The 12,116-nt window shown below is 37.7% G+C and overlaps 1 protein-coding gene across 5 annotated transcripts in view; it reads left to right on the top strand.

The window, feature by feature from the left end:
* Positions 1-12,116, top strand: part of IPO11 (importin 11) — a 202,537-nt gene that overhangs the window by 16,530 nt on the left and 173,891 nt on the right. For all 5 annotated transcript variants that reach the window (XM_025270486.2, XM_044932629.1, XM_025270489.2 and 2 more), the window contains exons 2-3: positions 7,031-7,174; positions 11,719-11,819. In XM_025270486.2, coding sequence (XP_025126271.1) covers positions 7,037-7,174; positions 11,719-11,819 — 239 coding nt within the window. In that variant the 5' untranslated portion in view covers positions 7,031-7,036. The remainder of the gene's footprint in view (positions 1-7,030; positions 7,175-11,718; positions 11,820-12,116) is intronic.

The raw sequence follows: 12,116 nt of genomic DNA, 5'->3' as shown, positions 1-12,116 counted from the left end.
ATCTTACAGAATCAAGCTTAGAAAGCCCACTTACAAGGTCTGAGTGTTTTAGGCTCTTGGTCACATATCGCTAGATTATTTAGACTTTAATAGCATCGAAGAGTATTGTAGTTCCAGTAATGAATAAATTGAACTGACCGACTTGTGAAATAGTGAGAAGGGCGACTTGCCCTTTTAATTTTCACCTTCTCCTTTCTTTATATTGTTCTTAGGGGAAAAAAGGAGTATGCATTTAGATTTTGAATAATTCTGTTCAGTAGTATAGTTAAGAGCTTATAAAATGCTCATAAGGAGTGTGTTTCCTCTTGCTTATGATTTTGAAACTATTCAAAATAATGAAAATCAAAACAACCTCAGTGTATGCATGATTAATTAGAAAACCTAGGCAAATTTAATCTGTTTGCTTCGTTGTCTCCAGGGTCTTGATAATTAATAGGAACACTGAAAGGCAAAGGATACCTGGTTTTAACATAGGTGTGGGGTTTCTCTCACCACACACAGACCTGTAGCAGCACCTGCGGTGTGAGAGACTAGCTTCTCTGGCCTTCAGGCCTCCCTTTTGATGATCCTGTCATGCCGTGAAGATCCTGTTGGGTCCTTTGGGAAGTGTCCTGCTGTCTTATCAGTTAGTCTGTGTCTATCTCTGCCTCTCCTCCTGCCCTCTGCCCCGCCTCCCTTCTTTTCTCATTCCTTACACCTTCTCCTTTTCTTCTTCCCTCTCTTGCTTTGTCAGTCTCAGGTCTCCAGCTTTTTTGGAGACTAGTTTTATGTCTGCCTCAACTGCCATGTGCAGATAACAGTAGCAGCGCTATTATATTTCTGCATGCTAATTCCAAAAGAAAGATGCTGGAGGTTAGTTTCCAGGTGTGCTATCCTTCAAACTGACTCTAGTAGTCAGTAGTCATCTGCCTTTTATCCTAAGTGAAGTTTACTTCCACACTGTTACAGTTAAATGACTCAGTACATTTCTCTGTTCTTTTTTGCCATTGTTGTCCTTTCAAGAGAACTCCACCACTGAGTTCCGCATAAATACTTAACACATAGAAAATGTAGTCCTTTTGTTGCAGGAAGGGGGACCCCTTCCAGAGCCCGAAACTGGGCTCTTGTCTAACACTCGGAAATGAGTTGTCCGAGGAGACACATGTGCTGACAAATCAAGAGATTTTATTGGGAAAGGGCGCCTGGGCGGAGAGCAGTAGGGTAAGGGAACCCAGGAGAACATGCTGCCACATGGCTTGCAGGCTCGGGTTTTATGGTGATGGGATTAGTTTCCGGGTTGTCCTTAGCCAATCATACTGACTTAGAGTCCTTCAGAGTCCTTCCTGATGGTGCACGCCTTGTTCAGCCAGGATGGATGCCGGAGAGAAGGATTCCAGGAGGTGGTCGGACAGGTGGTGTCTCCTTTTGACCTTTCCTGAACTCTTCTGGTTGGTGGAGGCTTATTAGTTCCCTGTTCCTCACCAGGCCCTCCTGTCCTAAAACAACTCATGCAAATAGTTACTATGGTGCCTGGCCAGGGTGGGCAGTTTCAATCAGTGTGCTTCCCCTAACACTTTTAGATTTCTGATGGATTCAGGAATCCTTTTCTCCAGGAACCTGTTATGGGAGTGTGTGGTGTGTTTCTAGGTGTTCGGGAGCAGGATGGTGTGGTGAGGCTGTTTTATGATTCAGTAGGAAGAGCTGAGTTTCCAGAACCTTGATATCAGGCCTCGCTCTGCCATGTACTAGTTTTCTGCAGTGATCCCGGGCAACTCTCTTGATAGCTGTAAATTCTTCCTCTATGAAACAATGATACTAATACATATGCCACATTTGCTTTTTATTGGTTTGGTATGGGATCTTTAAAAAATTTAATATGCTTTAGTAATGTGGTATTTTAAATAATCCATTATGATGGGACTGTCATTGCTGAATTGTTAATTTTTGAGGATATACTTAATCTGCAATTCAGGAACTGACTGCTGCCTAAAGCTTCCCTTGTAAGTTAATTAGTACTTGGAAATATTTCCAGTAGAAGTTACAAATGATGATTTGTTTCTCACACCAAAAAACCTTCTTACCCATTAGATAAACCACTCATAATATTGTTTTTGTGGGGGAAATGTACTCTGGATTCCAACTGGTATTCTAGAAATGTATTTTTCATAGTTTGTTTTAATAATTCTCTCTTCCTCCCACCTCATCATTCTCCATATTTTGGGGAAAAGACCCTTTTCAATTCTTAACAACTATTTTAGTACTTGGCACGGCATTGGTTCTCCAAATATATATAAACTAAGCTCTCCCTCTCAGACTGAAATGGGCCTCTTGGAAGCAAGGATCAAAAGCGAGAGGAGGCGAGGACAGGGCATATACTTCTGGGGAGGACCTGGATGGAGCAGGGTGCTGGGGGGAGGTAGGGATTCTGTCATTTACATTGGACCAGGTGAATCATGAAGTTTGCTGTTGTAGAGTTGCTGAGGAGTGTCCAACTCTTTTGCAACTCCATTGACTGTAGCCTACCAGGCTCCTCTGTCCACAGGATTTTCCAGGCAAGAATACTAGAGTGGGTAGCTGTTTCCTTCTCCAGGGGATCTTCCCAACCCAGGGATAGAACCTGTGTCTCCTGCATTGGCAGGTGGATTCCTTTTACCACTGATCCACCAGGGAAGCCCAAAGGATGAGGGTAAGTGGGACATAAAGATTAGAGTATATAGACTTAAGGATTGCTTTGTCACGTAGGTCCAGAGAAGTGTAAAGTGTGAAGGTGTGTATATGTGTGTGTGTATGAGTGCTCTGCATAATCTTTGTTCTAGGTATAAATTGCTCTGGGGGTTGGCAGTGGTCAATGATTTTATTTTTATAGTAGTAGCCCAAAACAGAGACATGGTATTTTTCTTTCTTTTTAGGGTTGAAGTAGGGATGAGTTCTGGTGGAGCCTTTCTCTATTATTATATTCACATGTTCTTCCTGTCTTCCCGGGGCTTTTTTTTGGCGCATGTACTAAAGTCCAGACACTTTAGTTTTTCCCCTACAAAGTCTTCACATGATCTTCCTGCCCATTTCTCCAACCTTAACTAGTACTACTTTCCCCTCTTCTCATTAAATGTCAATTACACTGGCTTTCTTAGGTTTGTTTATAATATTAAAACCTTGTTTTCAGTTGTTTTCCGTATCCAGATCTCTGCTTTCAGATTTTTGCCTGGCTGGGTCTCTCTTGTCATTCTCACGTCTCTTGTAAATGTCACTAGAGAAGACTTCTCAGAATACTCAGTCTAAAGTAGCACAGTCAGAGTCCATCTTTAACATTACCTTATTTTCTTTACCCACTACCTCCTATCACCTCCTAATGCTGTCTTCTTCCACTAGAATGTAAACTGTGTGAAGTCAGGGACACCGTGTTGTTCACGGCTGTATTCTCAGCACCTGGAACAGTGCCTGGTACACAAAAGGCTTTCAGTAATTTCGTTAAATAAATCAGTTAATTAGCTTCTGTGTGATTCAGTGTGAAGTCCTTTATTGTTGAGAATTGGTCACTGTTGTTAATTCATCAAGTATCTACCCACTATCTATTGTGTGTCTTGGGCTCGTGGACCACAGATGGCTTAGGTGTCTGTCCTGTCACTCATGAGATACTGATTAAGAGTAGTGGCTTTGGTCTTCAAGTCCAGGGACTGCCACTTAGTAGACTGTGACCGTGGCAAGCTAAGGTCTCTGAGCCTTTAGTTTCCTACCTAACATATGGTGATAATAGTATCTACCACATAGAATAATTATTAGGAATAAATAAGTAAAGCACTTAACTGCAGTACTTGGCATGTAATATATGCTCAGATACTGGCTTTTTTAAAAAAACCTTTATTATTATTCTGTTTTGCTTGGGGGAGAATCAGTGAATTCCTGCTCTTCATACTTCAGACAGTTCCCTTGTGAGAACTGCAAATCAGTGCTGGTCTGCCTTCCTTTTCAGGGATGTATAATGGAAGCCCCTGTATGTTTCGTCATCCACAGCACTAGCAGTAGAGCTGGGCTTTCAGATGCACCTCAGTTTTAGATGTTCTAAAAGTGCTTCTCAAACTTTGACAATTATTAGGATTTACCTAGAGGACTTATTAAAGCACAGCCCTTTGCCCCAGCGCCTCCTGCCGTCAGCCCCTGTTTTCATTTGCTAGGTTTGGAGAGAAGATTGAGAATTTGTGTTTCTGTGAGATGATGCTGGTGTTGCCAGTCCTTGATTGGTGCCACTTTGAGTGGTTTTTTCTAGAGTTGTGTTAATATGGTAGCCACTAGCCACATGTGGCTATTGAGTACTTGAAATTGGGTTAGTTTGAAATGAGATGTACCTTAAGTATAAAATATACACAGGATTTTGAAGATTTAGTATAAAAGATGTAAAATATCACATTATTAGTATTTTCAAAATATTGAAAGGATAACATTTTGGATATATTGAGTTAAATATTATATAATAAAACGAATTTTATGTGTTTCTGTTTCTTAATGTGTCTACTGGAAAAGGTAAAAATTACATACATGGCTTGCTTTTGTGACTTGCATTGTATTTCAACTAAGTAGAAAGGTATATTGCCGTCATCTTTATTTTATTTTTTTTTAAACATTTTAACTAATTAAATAATTTATTTTTGACTGCACAGGATCTTCACTGCTTTGCGTGGGCTTTCTCTAGATGTGGTTCCCCAGGCTTCTCATTGCGGTGGCTTCTCTCGTGAAGAATGGGCTCTTGGTGCTTGGGCTTCAGTAGCTGCTGCGCGCGGGCAGCATATGGGCTCAGTCATGACATGAGGACTCAGTAGTTGTGGTGCACGGGCTCCAGAGCACAGGCTCAGCAGTTGTTCAGCAGCATGTGGAGTCTTCCCTGACTAGGGATCGAACCCATGTCCCCTGCATTGGCAGGTGGATTCTTATCCAACTGTACTACCAGGGAGGTCCTGCCTATCTCTTTAAAGTATCTTCTGGGGCCTCCATAAAGTGAGTCTCTCTTTTACAGCCTATTTTTGAAATCATACATTACCAAGAAACCCTGTAAATTGAGTGAAAATCCATTTACTTATTTTCAAGTGATAATGAAACACAGAAACTTATTCAAGAAGCTCCTATGATGGAAAAGAATCTGAAAAAGTATATACGACATATATATATATAAAATAACTGAATCACCAAGAAAGTTAAAAAAAAACACAAAACTCCTTATTAGTGATGGAGGTAATATATGTTTACCACCCTAGTCAGTTCTAAGATAGAGACAAGAACAGACTACTAATTTATAACCTTAGTCCAACTCCATTGCTAATTGGTAATATTTGTCTGATTCCAGTTATTATACCCTGGCCCTTCTTAATTCACAAAGGCTTCAAAATGATTAATTTCCTTAAAAGTTATAATACTTTGGGTCAGATTTCTTGTAGAATCAATTTTTGGGACCTTCCCTTTTCTTGAGTCATTGCAATTTAATTACAACTCTTAACAAAGGAAGTAATTTGCTTTTGATTATGGGTTAATGACTTAGACTTTTACTATCTGGAACATTCTTCAGTTTTAGGCAATTGGTATCACAAAGCTAATTCCCAGTCACCTCTGTACCAAGAACTATTTTCTGTCAACTTTTAGTTTTCAGTTAAAAAAAAAAAAAAGTTTTTAAAAAGATTTTTTGGCCATGCTCTGCAGCATGTGGGGTCTTGGTTACCCAACCAGGGGTCAAACCCAAGTTTCCTGTAGTGGAAGCACAGAGTCTGTCACAAAGTCTTAACCACTGGACCACCGAGGAAGTCCTAGTTTTCAGTATAGTTTTGCATACCTTGTATATGTGTATTGTGAACAACTACATATACTTTCCTAACAAACAATCGTACACAATTTTGGGGATGATTAGAAACAGAATCCTAGAGAATTCAATAAATTCCTTATGTGTTTTTAGGATGGTTTCAGACACTATAATAACAAAATCACTCTGGTGTGTACTTAAAACTACCACAACATTGTACATTAACTAGACTTCTGTAAAAAATTTTATTGAAGGATTAGGTGATCCAACCTTTAAGATCCTTTTTAACTTAAGGTTTATATTTTGTTTGTTGGTTTAAGTTCTCTTGCCCCCTCCCCTCCCCCAACACAATATTTCTTGGGTATGCGTTTGTCTTTTATATTAAAAAAAAAGTTTCAGATACATATCATTGGAGGCACCTAAGATGATAACATGAGGTACTTAGCAATCAGTCAAAGCATTCTTTTTGCAGTTCTCTTCCTTCTGGTCTTCCTTTTTTTTTATAATTAATTTTTCTGTATTTTGTTCATCAATTCTAAACATTGAAATCAATCAATTACTTTGTGACTTACAGTTTATGCTTATGCAATATAATTTGCCAAAGAATTTTGAGTGAAGATTAACATTCATATCTCTAAATCTGAGCAATTCAAAAAAGAATGAAACAAGCATCAAGGCCAAGTGGATTTTTCTTTCTTACACCATATAACTTGTTCAAATCATATCATATTTCATGCTAGCTTTTTAAAAACTTTCTTTTTTTGGTTTTACTTAGCGTTTGTAATTGTTCTTTTTCAAAATTATTTTTCAGAGTCCTAGGTCCTTTGCATTTTTGTATGATTTCTACCTTCTGGTCTTCTTAAGGATAAAATGGTTAATACTTTTATAGATTTTATAATGCTTATCTTGAAAAAGAAACAAAATAATTAGAGTCTTGAGCAGGCAGTGTTATTTAACCAGAATTTAGTAATTTTGATGTTTGTTTGTCATTGCCCCTCCCCCCTCCAACTTACTGCCTTATATTTATGGGATAATAAAATGGCATTTTCTTTTAGAAGTAAATTGGTTTAAGCAAAGGCAATTTGACTTATGGGGTTTTTAAGTAAGAGTATGGGTGGTACATGAAAGAGAAATCAAGCAGAAACTTGAAAGAGTAGGTAAATGATTGAAGTATGGGAGCAATTCAGAACATCGAGGCCTTTTCTCCATGTTGGTTACTGTTAATTTTTATGTATAATGTACACTCAGGTATGTCCGTGTCATTTCCAGGTTTCCATGGATCTCAATAGCGCCAGTACTGTTGTTCTTCAGGTCCTAACACAGGCCACCAGTCAGGATACTGCCGTGTTAAAACCCGCTGAAGAGCAGCTGAAACAGTGGGAGACGCAGCCAGGCTTCTACTCGGTGTTGCTGGTGAGTTGTTCTAAAAGAGTTTACTATTATTTTTGATAGAATGAGGTACTATTATTTTAATTGCTCTAAATTAAATTTAATTTACTTTAGTGAGACTGATCCAGATGTTTGGCTGCCATCCCTCCTCCCACATATTAATTCAGGGCGTGGCTCTTGAGGATGTTTAAGAAGTGTTTGTGATGGTTGATAAATAACCCCTCAGGGTATAGTAAGTCTCCTACATATGAGCCTCAAGTTGGGAACTTTCAGCGATGTGAACGTGTGTACCAGCCCCTGTGTGCATGTCACCTGTTGTACTTACTACTGTGCTTTTCAAGGGACTGGACTGTAAGATTTAAAAAAATTATGTATACATTATTTGTGTGAGAAGTATTATAAACCTCTTATAGTACAGTGCTATATAGCTGATTCTGTTAGTTGGGTACCTTGGCTAACTTTTTTGAACTCAGGAACAAATTGAACTTAAGAACGCTCCCTCAGAACAGAACTGGTCTGTATGTAGGGGACTTACTGGTAGAATCTGCTCAGCAGGCAGCACTGTGCTGATAATCTGTTTTAATGTGTTTAATGCTGACTTGAATGAAGACTATACATGGTACACTTTGATGTTTTGTCTTCGTCCTTATCCTTGCCCCAGTTAATTTACATTGTTGGAATTCTTCATCAGAGGTCTCCCCACTGCTGCATGAGTTGGGTCTACCATGCTCACTTTAAAACATTTTCTTTTCCCCCATCTAAAATTTATTTTCTTAACATATCTGATTTTTTCCCTGGATATTATGGGAAATAGTATAATAATTAACAGTGCTTTAAATCTTTCTGGGAGTTTAAAGCTTTTGGATAATTAATCAAAATTGTTTTCTCATTACCAGAATGAAAAGATGTCTTTTTGTATTGGAGGCTCGCTTATTCTTTTTCTTCTGAAAATTTGAGAACTCTGATTGGTGTTTGAGATTTAGTTTCCGACCATGGCAAGGAGGTTACAAATTGAATCAAAAACTGATTCAGTATTTGTGACTGGGTCAAAAATTCAGAGCAGAACAGTTTACTGTATCTTGTAAAATAGAAAACCATGGCATTACATACATGTTTTGACTTCATGACTGAAAAGTTTTGAGTTGTTACATTTGAGAAGATATACTAGTCATGCCTAGAAAGGAAATTAAGTATTTGAAGTCATACTGGATATTCTGAATATAACATTAGAAAATTGTCTCCTTGGCACAGTAACACAGAGATAAAAAAACAGAGTAATTTCTAAAGAGACTGAAGAAAGTGTCTTCTTCTCATAGATCATCCCAGCATTGTGTTTGTAAATTTGGGGCATAGTATGTCTTTAGAAAATCTTGTATCTTTACCCTTCATATGCTTATTTAAATGAGCATGCTTTGTAATTAGCTTTGTGTTTTTTCAGACCAAAATATAAAAGACCTCTGGAATTTCTTATTTTAGTCACTGCTTGACTCTGGGAGAACCAGTAGACTTGCTTGATACTTTCTGTGTAATGTATGAATTATTAATATTAAGTGCCTAGACCTGTTTGTTTTATTTTTATTAGGTTTAATTTTCTTCTTAGAGGGATAGTAAAGTTTCTTTTAGATGCAGTATAGATAATAACAGATTTTGAAACTGCTGAATGTAAGTTATTTCTTTCTTTTTCCCTATTCTCACTGTTTTGGTACATTGGTTCTGTTTGAACCTTAGCCATCCAGATTAGTCTGGAGATTCCTAAATTTGTGTACCTCATCTCAGGTGTGCATTCCAACCTGGTTATTCAATATATTTATGTAATATATATTTACTTGTATTGACATCTGCAGCTTGACTTTTCTTGGTTCCTTGGTATAGCTGAGTTAGGTTGAGATCTACCAGCTTCCACAATATTCCCACATTACTTTCATTCATTCACTCATTTGCTCAATAGATATTTATGAAGTTTCTGCTTTGTCAGGCTCTGTGCTGGACTCCACTCATAAGACACAGCTCAGTCTAGTGTGGAAGGTAGGCATGTAAAGGGTAAGACCTAATGCAATTAATTAGTCTTACAATTAATGTGGTGAGAGAATCGATGCTTTCTTTTGCAAGGACACCCCAAGAGGGACTCTGCCTCAGTTGTCACAGGTCTTAAGGAATAAATAGACATTACCCAACTGTCTTTGTAACTTTTTTTGGTATGCACCTGATTTTTAAAAAATAGGATTATAGTATCATACCTATTTTTAGTACTTAACATATAAAATTTTTTTAATATAGTGAAAGACATACTTCCATATTATTACTTTTGACTTTGAGGTTTTCCCACATAAAGTTGTGTTTAAGAGGTCAGTTCTAGGGATTTGAGTTGTTTTAGGTCTGAATTGTAGTACAATTTTAGTTAACATATTCCTACAATTCCTATTTGTCCCATCTACCCACTATTCTAGAAACACTAAAAATTTTATAATTATGCATGCAGGGTCTTAATTCCCCAACGAGGGGTCAAACCTATGCTCCCTGCAGTGGAAGCGTGGAGTCCTAAGCACTGGACCGCAGGTTAATTCTCACTGTTTGTGATATTTTAAATTATACTGTAAATATTAGTTTTACTCTTCTTATTTCATACACCTTTATAACTATTATAAATTTTTGGTAACAGTTTTAATAAATTTTAAAGGTCACATACCAGTTAGCACTTCTGCGTTTATAATACTTGAAAATATTTTGTTATCTAACTTGTTTGTAAGCATAATTGCTTTGATAAGGAGGATACTTGGAAATTATTTAGTTCATTCTGTTGGGTCTACTTTTTCTTTCTAAATTTAGCTATGTTTATTTTACTTATATAATTTAAAAAATTATTTTTTGGTTGTGCTGGCTCTTCGTTGCTGCCCGAAGGCTTTCTCTAGTTGTGGAGAGCAGGGGCTACTCTCCTGTTGCGGGCCTTCTCATCGTGGTGGCTTTTCTTGTTGCTCTGTGTACATGGGATTTCAGTAGTCACAGCACGCAGACTCGAGGGCTGTAGGGCATATGGGCTTCAGTAGTTTTGGTGCATGCGCTTAGTTCCTCTGTGGTATGTGGATATGGTATCTTCCTGAACAAGGGAGCAAGCCCAGGTCTCCTGCATTGGCAGGTAGATTCTTATCCACTGTAGCACCAGGGAAGTCCTAAAGGTGTTTATTTTAGTTTCATGTGGGTAGATTTTACTGTATAATTAGATTTGTTGTTTCAAGTTTAATTTTTTATTAGGAAAAATTTAAAATATACCTAAAAGTAGAATAGTGAAATGACTCTGTACATAGCCATTACTCAGCTTACATAATTAACATGCTCCTAAGCAGATATGCTTTCTTACATGAATTGTAGAGCTATAGATACTTAGAAAATAACAATATATGTGTAATGATAAAATTTAAGTGGAACATTTAATTACAAATCTATCCATACTTAAATTTTTTTTTTTTTTAATTTTATTGAAGTATAGTTGATGGTGGCGCAGTGGTAAAGAATCCGTCTGCCAGTGCAGGAGATATAAGAGACAAGGGTTCTGTCCCTGGGTTGGGAAGATCCCCTGGAGTAGGAAACGACGATGACTTAGTGACTAAACAACAAACAACAGCAGCATCGTTGATTTCAGTGTGTGATGGTTTCAGTACAGCAGAGTGAATGTTGCTGCTGCTGCTGCTAAGTCGCTTCAGTCATGTCCGACTCTGTGCGACCCCAGAGATGGCAGCCCACCAGGCTCCCCCGTCCCTGGGATTCTCCAGGCAAGAACGCTGGAGTGGGTTGCCATTTCCTTCTCCAATGCATGAAAGTGAAAAGGGAAAGTGAAGTCGCTCAGTCGTGTCCGACTCTCGCGACCCCATGGACTGCAGCCTACCAGGCTCCTCCGTCCATGGGATTTTCCAGGCAGAGTGAATGTTACTCATATGCATATATCCACTCTTTTTTTTTTTTAATAGTCTTTTCTCATATAGGTCATTACAGAGTATTGGGTAGAGTTTGCTGTGCTATACGGCAGGTTCTTCCTGTCTATTTTACGTATAGTCGTGTGTATATGTCAGTCCCAACCTCCCAATTTATCCTTCCCCTGGTAACCGTAAGTTTGTTTTCTACATCTGTGACTCCACTTTTGTAAATAAGTTTATTTATACCCTTCTGTTAGATTCTACATATAAGCTGTATCATGGGGAAGGAAATGGCAGCCCACTCCAGCATTCGCCTGGAAAATTCCATGGAGCCTGGAGGGCTATCGTCCATGGAGTCGCAAAGAGTTGGACATAACTGAGCTCACACAATAAGCTATATTATACAATATTTGTATTTCTGTGTTTGAAAAATCTATGTGTACTTTATTGTGATATATTAACTATACTTTTAACTTATTACTTATGTTTTTTAAGTTATTTAAAAACTATAAATTATACATTTAACTTAAAATATATAACTTAAAACTATAAATTAACTATACATTTAACTTATTATGTTTTTTAAGTTATTTAAGTATACTTAAATAACTATACTTATTTAACTTATGTTCATTCTGATGCTTTGTTTTTTATTTACAGAATATTTTCACAAACCACACCCTGGATATAAATGTACGGTGGCTTGCTGTGTTGTATTTTAAAAATGGAATTGATCGCTACTGGAGACGTGTAGCACCTCAGTAAGTTCCATCTCTTTTCCCCTCTCAAGCTCGTCCTTTTCACATTCAAGGAGGTCTAAGACTGTCATCCGTTAATCTTCACTCTGTATATATAAAAGAATTCATTTGTGCTTTCTTCAGTAGCACATATACTAAAATGGGAACAATACAGAGATTTATATGCTCCCTGAGCTATGCACATTTGTGATTTGCTATTCAAATGAAAAAAAGGTATGTTAACGACTGAAGAAGAAATGTGTTCTACATGGTTAATTACAGATCACTAGTTGTCTTACTGCTTTTCTCTGTGAGTTTTCC

Source organism: Bubalus bubalis, chromosome 19 (assembly GCF_019923935.1).
Source record: "Bubalus bubalis isolate 160015118507 breed Murrah chromosome 19, NDDB_SH_1, whole genome shotgun sequence".
In the NCBI taxonomy this organism is placed as follows: Eukaryota; Metazoa; Chordata; class Mammalia; order Artiodactyla; family Bovidae; genus Bubalus; species Bubalus bubalis.
The sequence above is the reverse complement of the archived record's forward strand: the minus strand, read 5'-3'. Positions and strand labels throughout refer to the sequence as shown.